This window comes from Chlamydomonas reinhardtii, chromosome 12, assembly GCF_000002595.2.
Source record: "Chlamydomonas reinhardtii strain CC-503 cw92 mt+ chromosome 12, whole genome shotgun sequence".
Lineage (NCBI taxonomy): Eukaryota > Viridiplantae > Chlorophyta > Chlorophyceae > Chlamydomonadales > Chlamydomonadaceae > Chlamydomonas > Chlamydomonas reinhardtii.
This window is the reverse complement of record NC_057015.1, coordinates 5223163-5240622: the sequence shown is the minus strand read 5'-3', so window position 1 is coordinate 5240622 and position 17460 is coordinate 5223163. Positions and strand designations below refer to the sequence as shown.

The following is a 17460-nucleotide window of genomic DNA, read 5'->3' as shown; positions in this document are numbered from 1 at the left end:
CGTCATGGACCTGGATGACAATGTGGGTAGGTGCAGCCCGCGGGTGAGTGTTGCGGAGAGAGCTTGGTGGGATTGCGGTCTGCGCCTCTGCACTCACTGCAGGCTCTACTAGCCAGGAAGCCAAGTTATGTGACTCAACCTTGCCCAGCTCTATGAGGCGCCCCCCAGCGCTTTAGCAGAATAGCAGATATCCAGGCTCGCCCACGCAGAATCTCGTAACGCGCTACCAGGTGCACCCTGAGCGCCGCCTGCTGAAATGAAGTGCAGGAGCTCGTCGCTGGCAGGCTGCCTGTGATCACTGCTTTCAGGTGTTGGCACCTGACGGCCCGTGGCACAAAGCCGCAAACCCTGATGCAAGCAGTTCCACGTTCCTTGCACTCGCAGAAATCGTTGACTTTTGTCCATTTGTCTATTTGCGTGATTGCGCGCGGACCCTTGACCATGTCCTCATCACTGCGTATGCCCCAATGACGGCCGCTACAGAACTCCGCTACCCCACAAGCCATGGGTGGCCCTGGGTCCCCCATACCCTGCCGGCTTGCCGGACTTTACCACTCTTGGGCAAGCCGTCGCGTACAGCTACTCAAAGTGTAATACCCTTGGAGTCACAGGCGACACATACCGCAACCTCAATAACATGCAGCTCCATGCAACTCATCTGCTGTCCACCGACGTACTCCTGTCCACGGCCCCACGCCGTATCATAACTTTAAACCGCCCCTCACGCCCCCACTTCTACTATCGCTCCATCCCAGTACCTGCAGCACCTGCTGCCCCCGGCAGTGCTGGCACGGCTTCCAAGCAGTCGGGCGGCAGCCGCACCACACCGCCTGGCCGCTCGGCCAGCAGCCGCAGCAGCTCCGCCAGCAGCGGAATGGAACCGGCGGTGGCGGCGGAGCCCACCAGCAGCAGCTTGGTGCGCGCGCGTGTGAGCGCCACGTTGAGCCTCTGCCAGTCCGCCAGCAGCCGGCCCGCCGCGCGCTCCGAGTTGCTGCGCACCAGTGACAGCAGGATGGCGGCCTTGTCGCGGCCCTGATAGCGGTCGATGGTCAGCACCTCCACACCGCCGCCTGCTGCGCCCGATTCCTCCAGCCGCTGCTGCTGCGCTGGGGCTGTGAAGCCCGTCAGTGCGCCCTGCAGCGCCGCCACCTGGGCCTTGTACGGCGACGCCACGCCCACATGGCCAGGCGGCAGCCCCGCCGCCGCCAGCGCCGCCACCAGGCCGTGCACCAGCCGCACCTCGCCTGGGTTCACCACGCCGTCCTGCAGCACCCGCTCGCCGCACCCCAGCGCGGCGTCCGTGTCCAGGAAAACCACCCGTGCCTCAGGCGCCAGCGCCGCCTGCAGCCACGCCGCTGCCGGCAGGAGCGAGGCCGGCCAGGAGGGCGGGCAGGCACCGGCTTGCGGCGGCGCGGCAAGGGCGGGCAGCTGCGGCAGGTGCAGCTGCGCGGTGGCGACGGCGTCACTGCCGCAGCGCATGCGGCCGTTGTAGACGAGTGCGTTGGAGAGCGCCATGATGTCGGTGCACATGCGGTACTGGCTGCTCAGCGTTACCACCGCCTGTAGCCGACGGGCAAGGGTGCAGCGGTACAAGCGTCGGCGAGCCCGGTGCTCCTAATGCCCAAAGGCATGGCACACGAAACCCTGGAACACACCCATGCAAATTACGGTAAGACACCTTTGGTCGCGCATGTACCGTCGCCCAGCCCGGTCGCTCACCTGGGGGTGCGCCTCTGACAGGCGTCGGAACAGGCTGACGCCCAGCCCGCCCGCCGCCGCCTCTCTGCTCTGCACCAGCGGGCTGAGCTGGTAGTGGTCTCCCACCAGCAGGAAGGAGCGGCCCAGCGCCAGCGGCCCCAGGCTGGCCGGCAGCGTCACCTGGCTGGCCTCGTCCAGGATTACCACGCCGAAGCTCTGGCACGTCAGCAGCGGGCTGTTGACCGACAGGCACGTGCAGCCCACCTGCGGACACACGAGGCACGGGCACCCGATGCAATTGGTCATGACGGACGCACGGCCAGACATTCGCAGACACGCACAAGCCGGTGTCGCAGACATGCAGGCGTTCTAGGCACGCATGCACACACGCACCCACCACGTTTGCGGTGTTCATGAGGTGCTTCAGCCCCGCCACGGAGGTGTCTGGGTAGGCCGCCCCGCCAGGCATGAAGCGCCGCACGCCCGGGTGCACTGCATGGGCGCTGCCCAGCCGCACGAACTTGACAGCCTCGCCGCCACCGCCACTGGCGTTGGCTTGCAGGCTGTCAGCCAGCTTAAGCAGGATATTGTCGACGGCGCTGTTGGTGTAGGAGGACACGAGCACCCGGACCTTGGAAGCCACAAGCGCCTGCAGAGCAGCAACGCACCAGGAGCCCAGGAGGGTAAGAACAGGGCAGGCGGCGTGATCGACGACAACAATCAGCCCCGCACGCACCAAGGGCGGCCAGCATCAATTAAAGCAATGCTGCCTCCGCGCACTCACCTGGATGATGTGCACAATGGTGGTGGTTTTGCCGGTGCCGGGCATGCCCAGCAGGATGGAGTAGTGGCACATGGTCAGCGCCGTGCCCACCGCCGCCAACTGCTCGCTGTTCATGCCGCCTGCCGCCCGCCGCAGGTAGCTGTTGTGCGCAAACACCTGGCTACTGGCTCCCTGACTCCCAAACCCGCCCCTACCCTCTCCAGCTGCCGCAGCCGCCTGCGGGTGCTGCGAGCTGCCGCCCACCTCGGCCAAGCCGGTGCCCTGCTGCGGCGGCTCCAGGTCCACCACCAGCCGCCGCAGCTGCTCCAGGTTCTTTGTGCGCCAGGCCGCCTGGGAGGCGACAGCCTCCCGGGCCCTCCTGCGGGGCTCCGGCTTCATGTCTCGCGGGCCGCTGTACGAGTAGCTGGCCCCGATTTCGGGCAGCGCCAACAGCGCCAGGTTGCTGCGCTGCAACGTGAAGTGGGAGGCGGACTCGTCCCGGTCCAGGCGCCATGTCAGCGGCGCTGCAATGGGGCCGGGGGCGGATGCCCCGGGGCTGCTGCTGCTGTTGCTTGTGATGGCTCCATCGGGGCCGGACAGCTTGGTGATGTTGATGCGCTTGCGGCAGGACAGCGTGATTGTGTCCTGGAGAAGGGGATTGGAGTGGGATTTCTCAGAGCAGGTGTGCGCAGTCAGGTCGGTGGCTGACAACCGTACAGCATGTACCAGTGAAGGTACAGTGTTCCACCAGGCATAACTGGTAGCGTTGCCCCATACAGCACCGCCATCTCACCTGTGTCACGGCCGCCACGGTTACACGAGCCGCGTTCACGTGCCGCCCCTCCACGCTTAGCACGCCCATGTCGCCCGGCGCGAAGCCCGCCGACAACAGCCCGCCGGTCGCGTCTGCGGCTTTGGCGCCGTGCACCACCTGCGGCGCCGGGCCCTCTGCCGGAGGCCCAGCGTTCACCACGAGCACATCCCCGTTGGCTGCCACCGCCCCGGATGTCGCCAACGCCATACCCGTGGCTGCGGCCGCAGGGCTCGTGGGCGGCAGCGCGACCTGGCGCGAGAAGACATAGCAGTAGCGCGGCTCGCCCTCCACCCCGCCCGGCTGCTGCAGGTGCTGTGGCTGCAGCGGCGCCTCCTCCCGGCAGAAGACCAGGCGCGCCACGCAGCCGCCGAGCTGCTCCCGCTGCTCACCAGTGAGCGCCCACAACTGCAATACACGGTGACGCCAGCGGTTAGTGAGGACACATGTACACAGCACGTCGGCCACCCTGCCCAATGCCAACAATAACAAATGCACGCACTTCCCGGTCTCGCTAATCCTGAAAGCTTGGAATCGTCTACCCTTTCCCCTGTCCTACGCCGCCCAGGTAGCCGGCACATCACTCACGTCGCTGCGGCTGCCCCGCGCCGCCTGCTCCTCCAGGTCCACCAGGCGGCACCAGTGCGCGAAGAAGGCAGCCGTGGCGGCCGGGACTTTGGCCACCTGGGTCCGCAGCTCTGGATGTACCGATCCAAGCAGCCGCGCCGACAGACCCTGGCTACATTGCTCTGGCTGCCCCGCCCCCGCCGCCTGCGTCGCTGCCGCTGCCGCATCCGCGCCACCTCCCGCGCCGCCCTGCGCTGCCGCCTCTGCCGCCTGTACAGACGCCGCCTCCGCCGCCAGGTACACCGCACACGCTGTCTTGGCATAGCAGCGACTGCAAGCGTCGTTGTTGCCGCTGCCTAGGGGAGGCGGTGGTCGGGAGGCGGCTCCCACCAGGTGTGCTGCCAGGCGGTTGCGCTTAACCATGACGCTGGCCAGCGTGGCGTGGCTGTACGCCACCGAGGCCATGTGCGGCATGCCCCTGTGGAACAGCAGCCCCTTGCGCACGGCGGTGCGGTAGCGGTCCTCCATGAGCAGCAGGTACAGCAGCACCTGCACAAGGTGAAGGAGTGGTGTATAGCTGTATGTGTTGATGTGTGTGTGTGTGTGTGTGTGTGCGTACTTCTGCAACGCCGACAAGGAATTGACATGCTGCCAGGCGTGCTGGGGAACAATGACCGTAAGCCAGAGCGCGGTAACACGGCGGCGGGCGGCCTTGTCCAGTGTGCGAAGTGGCCCGCGGGCACTCCTCACCTGCAGCTTGTGTTCTCCGTGGAACTGGCCGCTCTTGTACTCAAACGGAACAATGAGCGACTCCGTTTGCACGCCTGGAAGCGGCTGCACCTGCTGAGCTGCCGCCGCGCCGGACCCTGCGGACCAGCTGTGTTGCCGTTGCAGCGCCGGTGCCAAACCCTGACCATTGCAGGCGGGTGCCTGCTGCGGCCACGCCCCACTCCCGCCCAGCCCCGAGCTACCCGGCGCGGATAAGGGCGCGCCGCCGTCAGAGGCCCGGTGGCGGTGGCCATGGTAACGCGCCGGGCCGCCATCGCTGCCGTGCCCTCCTGCATCCTGCTGCCGCCGCTGCACCTCGCTCGCCAGGCCGCCGTGCAGCGTCAGCTGGTTGTGCAGTGGGTCCTTGGCGCTGACCGACACGCGGAACGTCGCATCGATTTGGCCCTGCACACACAAGGCAGCCATGGCGCCATGCGATAGGAGAGCGCGCCACGGTCACTGCAACCAGCCGGCCAACAGTGGTACTCCATGCCATGACCGCTTCTCTACGCGTGCCGCGCCCACTCTCGCTTGGCCACGGACCACAACTGGTGATCAGAATCAATCCCCTCTCACCTTGATGCCGTATTTGGGCGCCCATATGTTCTCCTCAATGTCCAGCACCTCGTCCACCCGGCACCGCACCTCCGGCTGCACCAACGGCGCGTCCTCCCCGTCACCCGCGGGGGCCATGATCACTGGCCCGCCCAGCCGCACGTCACCCGAGGCGGCGCTACTTGCACTGCCGGCCCCGTCGGGCGCGATGTAGGTCCGCACCCAGGTCAGCAGCTGCTGCACCGTCTCGCTCAGGCCCGCCTCCACCGAGGCCTCGCAGGTGCCGTCCTGCGCCAGCTGGGCCTGCTGCACCAGCTCTGGCGCCCGGGCACGGATCACCGCCCGGGCCTGTGGAAGGTGGCAATGGAAGGAATGCGTTTAGGCGGCAACGAGATGCGCGGGGTCGTGGGGCGTACGGTATGCGGTGACACTTCCAGCAGCCCCAGTCACCTCGGCAACCATGCGGCACATCCGCAAGAACGAAACGAAAGCCATACATAGTGAGCAGGACCACATCGCCGGTGTGTGCACGCACCTCGTGCCTCACGCGCGCCTCGTCCAGCCTACCCTCCAGGGCCGGCTGTAGGCAGCGCTGCAGCAGCTCGTGGCTGATGTTGCCGCTCAGCGCCGTGTCACTGCCCAAGCCGCCTGACACACGGTCGCCTAGCCACGCCTGGCGTGCACAGTCCTTGATCACACTGGTACCTGCGCGATGTTTTGGGGGGTGGTAAGGTGCAGTGTTAATGTGCGTGGCCAGCGCTCGGCGGGTTGCTGCGAGCCGTGGCTTCCGAGGCATCCGGCACACAGACCTAGTAGCGCCACAGTGCCCCCCGGGTGGCTCCATCCAACCGGCGCGCCTCAAAGCGCTTCCGCCTCAGCAGCACGCTGTCTCCGCCACTCACCCGACAGCAGCACGTCGGGGTGCAGCACGAACAGGCCCTGCTGGGCGTTGATCTCCAACGCGGCGCAGGCCTCGCCCGCGTCCACCGGCTTGCCGCCCAGCACATTGGCGCTGTCGCCCGGCCGCACCTCCTGATGCGCCCACATGTCGCACAGGAGCACCAGCAGCTCCGTGCCCTGCGGTGCCAGGCAGGGCAACGTGAGAGGTGTGGGGGTGTCCGGAGGTCAGGTCATGGTATAAACAACGGCAGGCAGCATGCCAGGCAGCGCGCGTGACAAGCTGCACGGGCAGGCGCCCCTTTTCCACGGCAGCTCCGTGCCGGCATGTTGCCAGCAAGATGCGGCGCCGCCGCACCTTGTGCTGGTTGAGGCAGCGCAGGCGCAGCAGGTGCTGTTGCCCGCTGCCGCACGCCTGCACCTCCATCACCACGTAGTGGTAGTCCTCCCGCCCGCCCGAGCCGCCCTGCACTCCAACGCCCGCTTCCTGGGTGCCGGCAGCAGACGCCACACCCGCAGCGGAGGCGCCGCAAAGCGCTGGCGCCTGCTGCTGGTGCTGCACCGGCAGTGGGTGCGGCTGGTGTGCCGAAGCCACCAGTGTCGATGCCGGCGGCGGCCTCCCGCCAAGCAGGTGCGCTGGGTCCAGCGCATCATGTGCGCTGTCCAGAGGTCCTGCCGATGTCGGCATCTGCGCTGCCGCCGGCAATGCTGCAGCTGACGATGGACCGGAGGGACTGGCCGGCCGGCTGTTGCTGACCGCTTTGGCAACCACGGCATCAATATCAAAGTCAACACCGTCGTCATCGTCGTCCCAGCCGTCTCCGCCGCCCGATGTAGTCGAAGCGCGTGGTGCCAGCATGAGCGCTGGCGGTGCGGGCTGCGGCTGCACGACAAGCTGCTGCGCGGGCGTGGGCTGCTGTGGCTGGTTGCACATGGCTGCCGGTTGCGGCAGCTGCGGTGGCTGCTGGTGTAGCAGCTCGGCCGGCACAGAGGCCTGCACCGGCTTCGCCGCTTGCGAACGGAGCGCCTGCGGCTGGTGCATTTGCTGCGGCTGCAAAAGGGGCTGTACAGACTGAGGCGCCTGCCACGGCGGCTCGTACCGATTGGACACGGCTGATAGAGAGCCGGGCGCGAGCGGGGGTCGCGGAAACCGCGCGGCAGGCCCAACCACAACAGCGGCTGGCGGCAACGCCTGCGTCATCGGCAGCGCGTCCGCAGTGCCACTTGTGCTGCCGGGCGCCGTAGCCTGCATCGACCCCGCCTGTATGCAACAGTCCGCTGCTTTGGTGCCCACAGTTGTTGCTGCTTGGGCGCCGCTGAATTTACCTGCTCCTCCGCTGCTGTTGCCGCTGCTGCCGGCCTGTATGCCGTGCATCTGATCGATCAGCTCCAACGCTTCCAGGTCTATGTCATCTTCGTCGTCGTCAGCCAAGGACATCGCCGTCAAGCCCTTAGCCGAAGCTGAGGAGCTGCCGGCTGGGGGCCGCAGCACAATGGGCGCTGGCTCTGGCCCACCCAAGGGCGCGAGGTCGCCGAAGGGCCCTGGCGCTGTTACCCGGGATTCAAAGCCAGGCCGTAGCCCACACGCAGTCGCAGGCCCGGCTGCCAACCCTGGCCCTGACGGCCCGCTTTGCATGGCGCGGCGAGCGGGCGGCAGCGTCATGCCAGGGCCCAGGCAACCGGCGGCACTGGGCTGGGGCGCGCCCGGCTGCAGTGGCTGTGTGGGCGACACGAGCGTACACGCGACCATGTCCAGGGACGGCTGCACGACAGGCGTCTCATCGAGACCGCCGGGCTCGGGTGTCGCTCCGGCCCGTGTGTACACCAGGGGCGGCGGCGTCTGGCTAGCGGGCTCCGCCATGTCTGGTGCATGATCCCCGGTGGCCGCCGCCTCGGTGCAGGCCGCCGGCAAGGATGCATCGCCCTCTGTGGCCATGGGCTCAGGTGCGGTGCAGCCGGCGGCAAGCGGGCTGTCGGCTGCCGCCACCGCCTGCCCGGGACCCCTGCCGGGCGGCTGGGCGCCTGCATTCGCCTGGGAGGGCTGCGTCCGCTGCTTGACCATCAGCTCCACCTGCACAGAACGAAGAGATCTGTTGACTAGCGCATTGGACGAAACACGAAGGAGCTGCCCACGTCGGTTGTCGTCTCCATGATTCCCTGCTGGACTTGCGCAATCTCACCTGGTCCAGCAGGTCCAGCAGCGCCCGCCGCTTGTGCACCGAGCCCGACGCAGAAGCACCCTTCTTGTTGCTGCAGGTCAGCAGCGGCCGCTTGCGGCCGGCTGCTGCAGCCGCCCCGCCCCCGAGACTGAGAAGGGCCGGTGTACCCGAGCCACCGGCAAGGCGCCCTGCGTCTGTGTTTCGGCACAAGGCGGAGCGGCCCAGCCTGGGACGGCACACGGCGAAACACCTTGTGTTAGTGAGTGTTACACAGCAGCGGTCTACAATGTGCGTCCGAGCTGTAATGAGCTGGTACCTACCGGGCCTGCTGCCGAGCTGCTGCCGGCGTCTTGTACTCCAGGCCCGCCATCGCCTCCGCCATCAGCTGCTCCTCCTCCGCATCAAACGCCGCCTCCGCCACTGCGTGCGCATCTGCGCTCAGCGCGACCGCGTCTGTGCCTTCCGGGGCCGCTGGTGCTGCCGCTGCGGCAGCGTCTGCGTCCCCCCTGCCAGCACAGTCCGCATTGCCGTCGGTCGCAGCCGCTGCCGCCCCTTCAGCCACAGCAGTAAGCACAGGCGCCACAACAGACACCTGCGCCGCTAGCGCCTTGTCTAATCCCAGTGCTGCTGCGCTGCGACGGTCGCCGGCACAGAGCTGTCCCAAGTTGCCACTGCGTTGCCGTTTCGTCCCATGGCTGCCGCCCGCACCTCCTGTCGACGATGTCGATGCCAACCTGCAAGGATGTAGCCGTGCTATTGAGCTTACGCATCTGTACATCGTGCAATACACCGGTGCAAAATGCAAGGCTCGGTTAGGGCCTCACCGGTGACTGCTCTTCCTCTCCTGCAGCTGCTGCAGCTCCGGCGCCGCGTTCTCGTCATGCGGCTGCTCCTTCGCCTGCACCTGGGACTGCGCCTGGCTCCCTCCTGCATACCCGGCTAAATCCTCAATGTCCAGCTTGGGCACATCGGACGCCGCCTTATGCGCCGCTAGTGCTAGGGCCCGACGGAACCCGTCCCGGCTGGCCTGTGAGTTGTTGCCGCCCTGGGTGTGCTGTTGCGAGGCTGTCCGCGCCGTGTCCTGTGACTCGCCCGTAGCCTGCAAGCACAGCAAACAAGTGTGAAGGACGCTCTGTACCCTGATGCATAAGCTTGTGCAAGGCGCGGCATCGTGACTTGAACCTGCCTTTTGCGGCGAGAGCGCAGCCGTCGGCGAGCTGGCCCACACCACCTGCAGGCCGTCGTCCACGTCCTGGCTCAACAACACCTGCAGCCAGGTAGCAAGCACAGCGGCTTCAGAGTCTTCTGCCTGACCTATGCGACACCGCAAGTCGCTTACATTGTCGAGGAGGTGCTTGCCGGGGGTGGGTGCCCGGCCGCCCGGGGCCCGGACCCCGGCAACGCCGGTGTTGCGGCCTGCGAGCACCAGACAGCGTAGGCGCGCTCAAGTTTGCGCTCATACTGCATCCACACCAGCGGTATGATCATTGTGAAGACTTGCCTGGAGTCGCCTCTTTGCCACCGCTCGGCTGCAGGTGTGGGAAGGCAATTTCCGGGTTAACTTGGGCCCCGCTTGCAAGACCTCGCTCGCTATGAAACCCACCTTTCGACCAAAGAACTTTGTAATATCAGGGCCTCCTTTTGCTTTTTGAACGGCGGCCAGAGGCTGCTTCTGCAGCGCGAGGGGGCCAAGGCTGTCAGAAAACTTCAAGTCACGGCGAGGGCCCACGAGCTACTCAGCACGCACCTTGCCCATAGCTGGAGGGCTAAAAAGGAATTAAATCATCCACACAGTGACAATCGGCGCGGACTTCCATATTTCTAAAATTGAAGGGGCATTTTGCATTTCTATATTGCCATTACGCTTTGTTATAAAAATTCAGTCCAGTAACATCACCGTATCAAGAGTCTATGCAGTGGCAACCATTTCACGAGCACAGCATCACCCCATCCCCCATCGCGGTTGCTTAGCCGCTCGTATCGTCACTAGGACCTTGAATGCGTTTACTTTGTCCGTTAAGTAAGCATTAGGGCCACACAAGGCAAGTGGCCTTTTGGGGTCGACCTAGGCGACTTGCGAGAGCAACTTCCGCGTCCTGTAGCTATCTGCGGACATTGAGAATAATCCAATTTTGAAAGCTCGGTAGTAGTTCGAGGACTCGCTTGGGACAAGGGAAGATCATTTGCCAAAAATGGGCAAGTTCTCGTCGGTAAGCCAGGGTTATGGGCTACTGCATCGTAAAGCATTGAATCTACATGAGTATAACATTTAATGCTACCATCCACTGCAGCTGGATGAGCTTCGGCCATCGCCCATGTTTGTGTGCACGCTCGTGCTCATCAGCTATTTCTTCGTGACGGCGGGAGTTGCGTACGATATCATCAATGAGCCGCCTGCAGTGGGCGCGACCACCGATCCTGTGACAGGTGCGCGCAGCACTCCTGAGCGAAGTGGCACTGCGTGGGCAGCGGAGCGTGCACCCCTTGGTGTCGGTATGTGCGTGCCGTTTGGGACCCTGCCGGCGGCAGCAAGGAGGCAGGGCGGAAAATGAGGCAGCTGCGTTGGGGCTCAGCGCGGCTGTCCTGGGCCCCCGGTTTCTAGCAGCGTTTGCCGGGGACGGCACAGTGGCACACCACAGCGCGGAGGTGCCCAGGCGCGGGAACTGTGTGGGAAGGCTGTGCATCGGGCTTCAAGTCAGGCTATCAGGAGGCAGCGTACCGGTTGTTTGCGTGTGGCTGCGTGTCGACAAGCCAACGTGAAGCTAATGCCACAGCCACACGTCTGTGTCCGCTGTTGCCCGGTTGTGTGCAGGCGCGGTGAAGCCCATGACCTTTATGCCGTACCGCATGAACGGCCAGTTCATTCTGGAGGGCATCAGCGGTGGCTTCTTCTACACGCTGGGAGGTAAGGGCTGGGCAGGGAATCACGGCCAGCAGGCGACAGGAATGGGGAAGGGCCGTGCGGCATCGCTGGCTTGGGGCATTGTTCATCGGACAGTTGGGCATCGTTAACTACTAAGCCTAGAGAGCCCTTACGCTTTAGAGCCTGTGCGCTCTACTGTGCCAGTACTGGCAAGCCCCGTACATCTACTCACAAGAAGTGCATGTGGACTCATATGGTGAAGGTGTGGGCATCATCCTGCTGGATCTCAGCCGTGACAAGAACAAGAGCACGCTGTTCCGCAACTTCTTCATGGGCATGTGAGTGGCTGTTACAGCGTCGTGCCTGACATTGAGCTACGGGCAATCCGGAGCTAAAGCTTGTCCAATCCTCACACGGGCCGTCGCCCGTAGCTTGCTTCCTGAATTGGCGTTTCTACTCTGCTTGCAGGGGCTTCTTTCTTACGCTGCTGTCCTGGGCGGCGTGTATGACGTTTATCCGCATCAAGATGCCCGGCTACATGCGCTGAGCGGGCTAGGCTGGCGCGCAGCCGCCATCCCACCAACAGCCTGGCTGGAGGGGGCGGTGCGGGGCTTCAACTCATACGAGCCAGGTGAGCGTGTGGTTGCAGGGGCGCTGCAGTTTTCCGAAGCAGTTAGGGTACATGAGAATCAATGCTTAGCTCCTTTGCGCCGCACACAAACGTTCTACTCGAGGTGGTCCCGTGAGGTGGTCCAAAGGTTCAGTATTAATAACCAACTGTTATGACTGCCTCATTTTCTGACGCCGCAGGTTTCTAAGCTATCTATCACCAGCGGCGGGTTCCATTCCTGCTGTCATGTCCGCTGTTCTACTTAGTGCCCCCAAGGCACCCTCATGTAATAATCATGTGCGACCCGGCTGTCCACTTCGCCATGCAAGGGGTCACGATGAAATGCTATACCTGTGCGGAGATAACGTGCACCAGGCATGCAGTCCTGCCAGAGACAGCCACAGCGGTCAGAAAAATCAATATCAATTCTCGCGGCAGACATACACGCCCAGCATATCAATGATGCCTACAGTGCAAGAGTATGATTGCTGCTACCGCTACCGCTGCCGCTACCGCCCTTTGCGGCTGGCGCTCGACGAGCGCACGAAGCTTAGACTGGAGCGGCTCTTAGGGGTGGCCGTGGGGCCGCTGCTGGCCGCGGCTGGGTCCAGCAGGATGCTTGGGGGCACGGTGCTCCCTAGGATGCGCGTGTTGAGCCCAGCTGATGCCCGCCAGCCATGAGGGGCAGCCAACCCGCCAACGGTGCCGCCTGTGATTGTTGACAAACTCCCAATCGTTGCCTTGCTCCCCGGGCCATGCGCAATTGGGCCGCGGTTCAAGCCGCTGCCACCGTTCACGAAGGTGGAGTGTGTCCCACCGACACTGCCAGCGGCTGAGCCGCTACTGCCCCCAGCTCCTGTTGCGGGTGCACCGGAGGCCTGCCGTTTGCCGCTAGCGGACATTGGCCTCCCCACCGCGCCCGCTGACAGAGGGCGGGAGGTGCCGCCCACGTCCTGGCTGCCCGCCACGCCAATGCACGGCACCCTGCTGCCCGGCTGGGTTGGGTCAAATGCCACGGGCGAGCTGGCGGCGCCGCCATCCGGTTGCCCTGCTAAGCCAGGCGCCGCTGCAGCGCCCCCGCTGCCTGGCTGCACACGGTCAGCCAGCGGTATCCGGAACTCCTTGACCGCGCCGCCGCCGCCGAGGCCGCCACCGCCAGCGCCGCCTGGCGATCCCAAGGACCTGTTGAGCGAGGCCCGCAGCGAGCTCCCAGTCGCCACCACCCCGTCCATGCCCCGGAACCGGGCCGAACCCTGCAAGGGGATTCAGTTGGAGACCAGCCTAGTTAACGTCTTTTAATGCCGTAGATATGGCAAAAGGGCTCCCCCATAACTCCATGAGCCCGATCAAGGGACGCGTATTACCGCCGAACCAACACCAAATAACATGGGCAGGACGAACGCACCGGTCGCGGTGGCGGCAGCATGGAGCCTGTGGGGGATGACGTGGTGACTGGCGTAGGTGGCACGCCTGGGCCCTCCGCCTCGTCGCCACTCGAGTCGTCACCGTCGCTCTCACTTGGACCGTCCTCCACAGGCCACGGCAGGCTGCCCTCGGGCACACTCCAGTCAAGAGCAGTGCCGCCTGCGCCAGCGCTGCTCCCCAATATCACGGCATCCTCCGTGCCGCCAAGGTCGGGTGCCTCTTCCTCCCAAACGCCTTGCGCTGATAGCGCCGATGCCGCGTGCTCAAGGACCCGTGGCTGCTGTGGCAATCCCTGCGCCACTTGCACCTGGGGTTGTGAGAGCGCGGATGGCTGGCACTGGTGCGGCTGGTGTAGGCGCGAAGCCAGTGGCGTGCTGCTGCGCACAGGTAGGCTCGCGCTGCGCGCTAGCGCCCCTGCCCCTGTAAGTGCTCCGCGGTGGCCTGCCAGCGTCCCGGCACCAGAGGCGCCCGCCCCCGCCCCTGATGTGGCACCCGACTGCATGGATGACGCCCCGAGGTTCCGGCGCGACGGCAGCGGCGGTGTGGGTGCGGGAATGGGCGGCCGGCGAGAGATGGCTTGGCTTGCGCCCGCTGCGGACGAGGACATGCTCACAGCGCGGCCGAAGGCGTGGCCTGTGACTGCGTTGATGGGGGGGCCGTCCGTCGAGCGCATGCTGGAGGAGCGGCTACCTGCATGCGCGTGGGTCAGAGGAGCCGAAGCAGGCAACCGTCAAGGTGGTGCCAGGTGCAGCTTAGTGAGTGGTTGCATCCTCTCTCCCTCACACTCACGTGCCAGCCTTCCGGAAGCGGACGAGCGACCGCTGGCGGTGGCCGGCGCGGCGGCGGCCCGCATTGCCTCCACCGCCGCATCGCTCATGGGCGGCAGGTGCGCTGCCCGCGTCTCTGACGCGGCCCGCAGCACGGAGCTGATCCAGCTGCGCACGCCCTCAAGGCTGCGGTGCTCGCTGTGCGGCAGGCGGGTCCAGGGGTTGGCGCCCTCCATGTCCAGAGCCGCCACGGCGATGGCGCGCCCCACTCCCTGTTACGACGAGGCGCAGGCACCGTCACGTTGGCGTCAGTCACAGCCCACGGCGAACACTCAGCGGGGAAAGAGCGACAGCGAAGGCCAGGAGCTGTGGCAGCCAGCGCACCTGCAGCACGCTGGCGGTAAATTTGGGCGGAAAGCGGCGGTTGCAGGGCGGCGAGGCGCGGCCGGCGTGGTCGCCACTGGCCGGCGCCACCGTGTTTACTCGCGCCGAGGTGTTGTAATTGGCCTCTATCGTGTACAGGTGTGTCAGCCCCGTCTCCCTGTGTGGTGCGGTGGCGGGGTCAGGGCAGCCTATTGGAGCGTTCCGACTTTGTGGCAGCGCGCTATTCCCGCAGTCAACCCCCAGTGAATGCCTGTGAGCACACGCACCTGTACAGCGCCACTCGGCCTGCGCCCTCCTTGCTGGCCCCGTCCTTGTCCGCCCTGCTCATGTTCTTCTCCTGCAAGTGCAGCCGGCACATGGAGGCGTCAGGTGGCCATGCCTCAGCACCCGCCGCCCAAAATCCACTCCAACAAAGTACTCGGCACACGCCCCGGTGCGCACCGTGAAGTTGCAGCCCACAAAGTCGAACACGGGGTTGTTGAGCGCCACCAGCCGGGAGTAGATGAGGCTCTGCAGGTGCGCCTCGCCGTCCTCCAGCGTGTTGCCGAATATGAACACGCCTGGGTGGGTAGGTTGGGCGGGAGGGCACGTATAGGCGTCGGGCCGCGACTGGCAGAGGAACAGGACGCCTCTGAGAACAGGGAGCTAAAGTGTGAGAAAGTGGACGTAGCGTTGACACCCACGGTTGACACCTGTGCCTTTGGCACCCACCTTTTTTGTTTGCGTGGGCGTGCAGGTCGATGTAGTACTGTAGCAGGCCCTGCTGCGCGTAGTGCATGAGCAGCGCCTTTATGGCGAACACGGCTGGCTGCGTTTGCTGCAGTGGGGCAATTTGGGTTTGAGCGTTGGGTTGGGCACCATCTCTCCAAAGCATTGCGCTTGGTCGTTACGTCCTAGATACCCCCGCACGATCGCGCACCTCGTCGGGTGTGCCCAGATAGTAGCGGTTCAAATTCTGGCCCAGAGTGTCAGTTCGGTAGTTGCCCACAGCCACACCGTCCGCCTGGAGGGAATGGCCATGCAATTAAGCGAACTGAGTCGCAGCTGCCTGCCGCCGACAGACCAGGTACCCACATTGGCCAGGACAATCAGGCCTGCCAACCGCCCACCCAACACCCGCCTCTTACGTTCACAATGGGTACGAGCTTGAACACGAACCGGCGTCGTAGCGCGGCCGCGCGCGGGTCCGTGCGACGCAGCAGGAACGCCAACAGGCCGTTGAACATATGCGTGGCTGGCGTCTCGCCGGGATGTACACGGCTGCTGACAAAGAACACCTTCTTGTGCTCCGGGCTGAAGGTGGCGGCCGGCGGCCCGGGGTCGTGCTCGAATACGCCCGGCAGCGGCGGCTCCAGCTCACCGCCGCCCGCCCCCGCGGCGCCGGCGCAGTCGGTGATGGTGATAACCTCAATGCGGCGGCCCTCCAGCGAGCGCGTCAGCAGCTGCCGGCGGTAGTACAGGCGCGAGGGGCCCTCGTCGCTCGTGTACGAGGGAGCGGATGAGCCCGCACCGCCGCTGAAGCTGGCGCCGCCTCCGCCTCCGCCGCCAGCAGCAGCACCCAAGGCAGGGGCGCCGGTGTCTGAGGAGATGCCACTGTTACGTCGCGCCACGGCGGCTGCCGGCGAGCCAACACCGGCTGCAGTGCCCCGCGCGATCGAGGCGGCGGGCACGCGCCGAGACGCCACAGGGCCAGTGCCGCCGCTTGCAGACATGGCCGGCGAGGGCGTGCGCGGCGTGAAGCGGGATGCGGCGCTGGGCACGCCGGGCGGCTGCGGTGCCGTGCTGGGGTCCTTGGCTGGATCCAGCTCGTACGGCGGCGGCATTACTGTGTACGGCTGCATCAGGGCGTCCAGGTGGTCCAGCAGCTCGCAGTTCTGGGCATAGCTGAAGGGGATGGCGAACGCGAATAGCGCCTCCTCCTCACTCTCGAAGCGGTGGCTGAAGCGCAGCTGGAAGTCGTCGCCCTCGCGCCGGTACGTCACCTTGAGCCTTTGGTAACAAAGCACACGGGGAAAGGGTCGACACTTTGAGCCTGTGCGTACAATCTGTAGGACAGGTGACAAGTGGTGCATAACATAAGCGGGCCAACGGCGCCGCAGTCCCTCTAGCCGCCCCCCGCCCCGCCCGCCATCCGAAGCGCGCACTTGAGTGGCTGCCAGTCGCCCTGCGCCGGGAACCAGCACCAGGGCCGGTAGTCCTGGGAGAAGAGCCTCCCCTGCTTATTCAGGTTGGTGATCCTGTAGGCATGTAAACCGCAACCTGGTAATCCAATGGCTGTAGGACCGCGGCGCAGGAGACATCCTGACAGGCACTTTGACCATGATGCCTCCTGCGCCGGGGTGGCTGCTCCCCGGGATGCTGGGCCGCAGGAGGTGCCGCCTGGCATTCGCGGCCACCAAATGGCGGCTGCAGCAAACCACTTGTCGTTCCTAGCCCAAGTAAGTCCCTGGCAACCACCATGGTGTTTTAAAACAGCTGCTTACTAGCCCTGTTACGCCGCCGCTCACGTCATGGTCAGCAGCTCGCCCACTGTGTGGCCGTGCACACCAAAATAGAACCAGGTGCGCGTCGCCTTCTCATTCGCCGTACCGCCGCAGTCCCGGTTGGTGCGCAGCATAAACTCATTGGGTGCTGCGCCCGGCTCAACGCTGTTGAGGTTGCCCGAGTCAAAGTCCGCACGGAACGTGAACTTGCCCACCTGCAGGATTTCGATGCAAAGGGCCGCACGTGTGTTACTGCGATGAACTTGCGGCCCCATCCGTCGGGTGCCTACCCTGTCCGTGTCATTCGATGTGAGAAGCATTCTCTATCCCTGCAGCAACCAACCCGCGCGGAAACAGTGTGACCGAGGGCAGGGAAGGGTGGGGAAGGGCAGGGAGGGCTTGGGGCGTGCGCACGAGAACATGTCGACCCCGTATTACCCGGAAGACAGCGTCAGCTTTTGCATCCATGCGCTCCGGCGTCTTCATCGCCAACAAAACGTTGGCAACATCCTCGAGATGTAGCTTTTCCCCGAATGAAACAAACCCCGACATTTTTCTGGACGATTTGACCGCAAGCCCTATGCCTGGTTAGGCAGTTACTGCTTAACTACATCTTAGAGCAATGACACATTCTCAAGGAGCGTCTACGAAATGGGTAGACCGGTTCAACGGCAGCATGCAAGTGTCTTCATAGCCCCGTCTATGTCAAT

General features: G+C 65.0%; 3 protein-coding genes across 3 annotated transcripts; 1 reads left to right on the top strand and 2 right to left on the bottom strand.

The window, feature by feature from the left end:
• Positions 1-8: 8 nt before the first annotated feature.
• On the bottom strand, positions 9-10000 carry CHLRE_12g528200v5 (uncharacterized protein). The gene is made up of 19 exons (XM_043068523.1): positions 9966-10000; positions 9822-9890; positions 9720-9747; positions 9558-9634; positions 9405-9485; positions 9043-9317; positions 8539-8952; positions 8240-8444; positions 6418-8130; positions 6065-6239; positions 5698-5867; positions 5184-5510; positions 4590-5012; positions 3861-4388; positions 3255-3680; positions 2483-3106; positions 2096-2347; positions 1720-1962; positions 9-1560 (listed from the first exon to the last, which is right to left on the bottom strand). The coding sequence occupies exons 1-19, from the start codon at positions 9972-9974 to the stop codon at positions 739-741; spliced, it is 6861 nt and encodes a 2286-aa protein (XP_042918618.1). The 5' UTR covers positions 9975-10000; the 3' UTR covers positions 9-738.
• Positions 10001-10100: 100 nt separating this feature from the next.
• CHLRE_12g528150v5 (uncharacterized protein) lies at positions 10101-11993 on the top strand. The gene is made up of 6 exons (XM_001696815.2): positions 10101-10428; positions 10510-10645; positions 11031-11123; positions 11344-11419; positions 11550-11712; positions 11892-11993. Exons 1-5 carry the CDS (start codon positions 10411-10413, stop codon positions 11626-11628), a joined length of 402 nt encoding a protein of 133 aa, XP_001696867.1. The 5' UTR covers positions 10101-10410; the 3' UTR covers positions 11629-11712; positions 11892-11993.
• Positions 11994-11998: 5 nt separating this feature from the next.
• On the bottom strand, positions 11999-17440 carry CHLRE_12g528100v5 (uncharacterized protein). The gene is made up of 12 exons (XM_043068522.1): positions 17189-17440; positions 16775-16965; positions 16412-16504; positions 15395-16256; positions 15187-15270; positions 14979-15084; positions 14709-14827; positions 14534-14604; positions 14268-14424; positions 13906-14155; positions 13097-13806; positions 11999-12944 (listed from the first exon to the last, which is right to left on the bottom strand). Exons 1-12 carry the CDS (start codon positions 17300-17302, stop codon positions 12201-12203), a joined length of 3501 nt encoding a protein of 1166 aa, XP_042918617.1. The 5' UTR covers positions 17303-17440; the 3' UTR covers positions 11999-12200.
• Between the last annotated feature and the right edge of the window lie 20 nt (positions 17441-17460).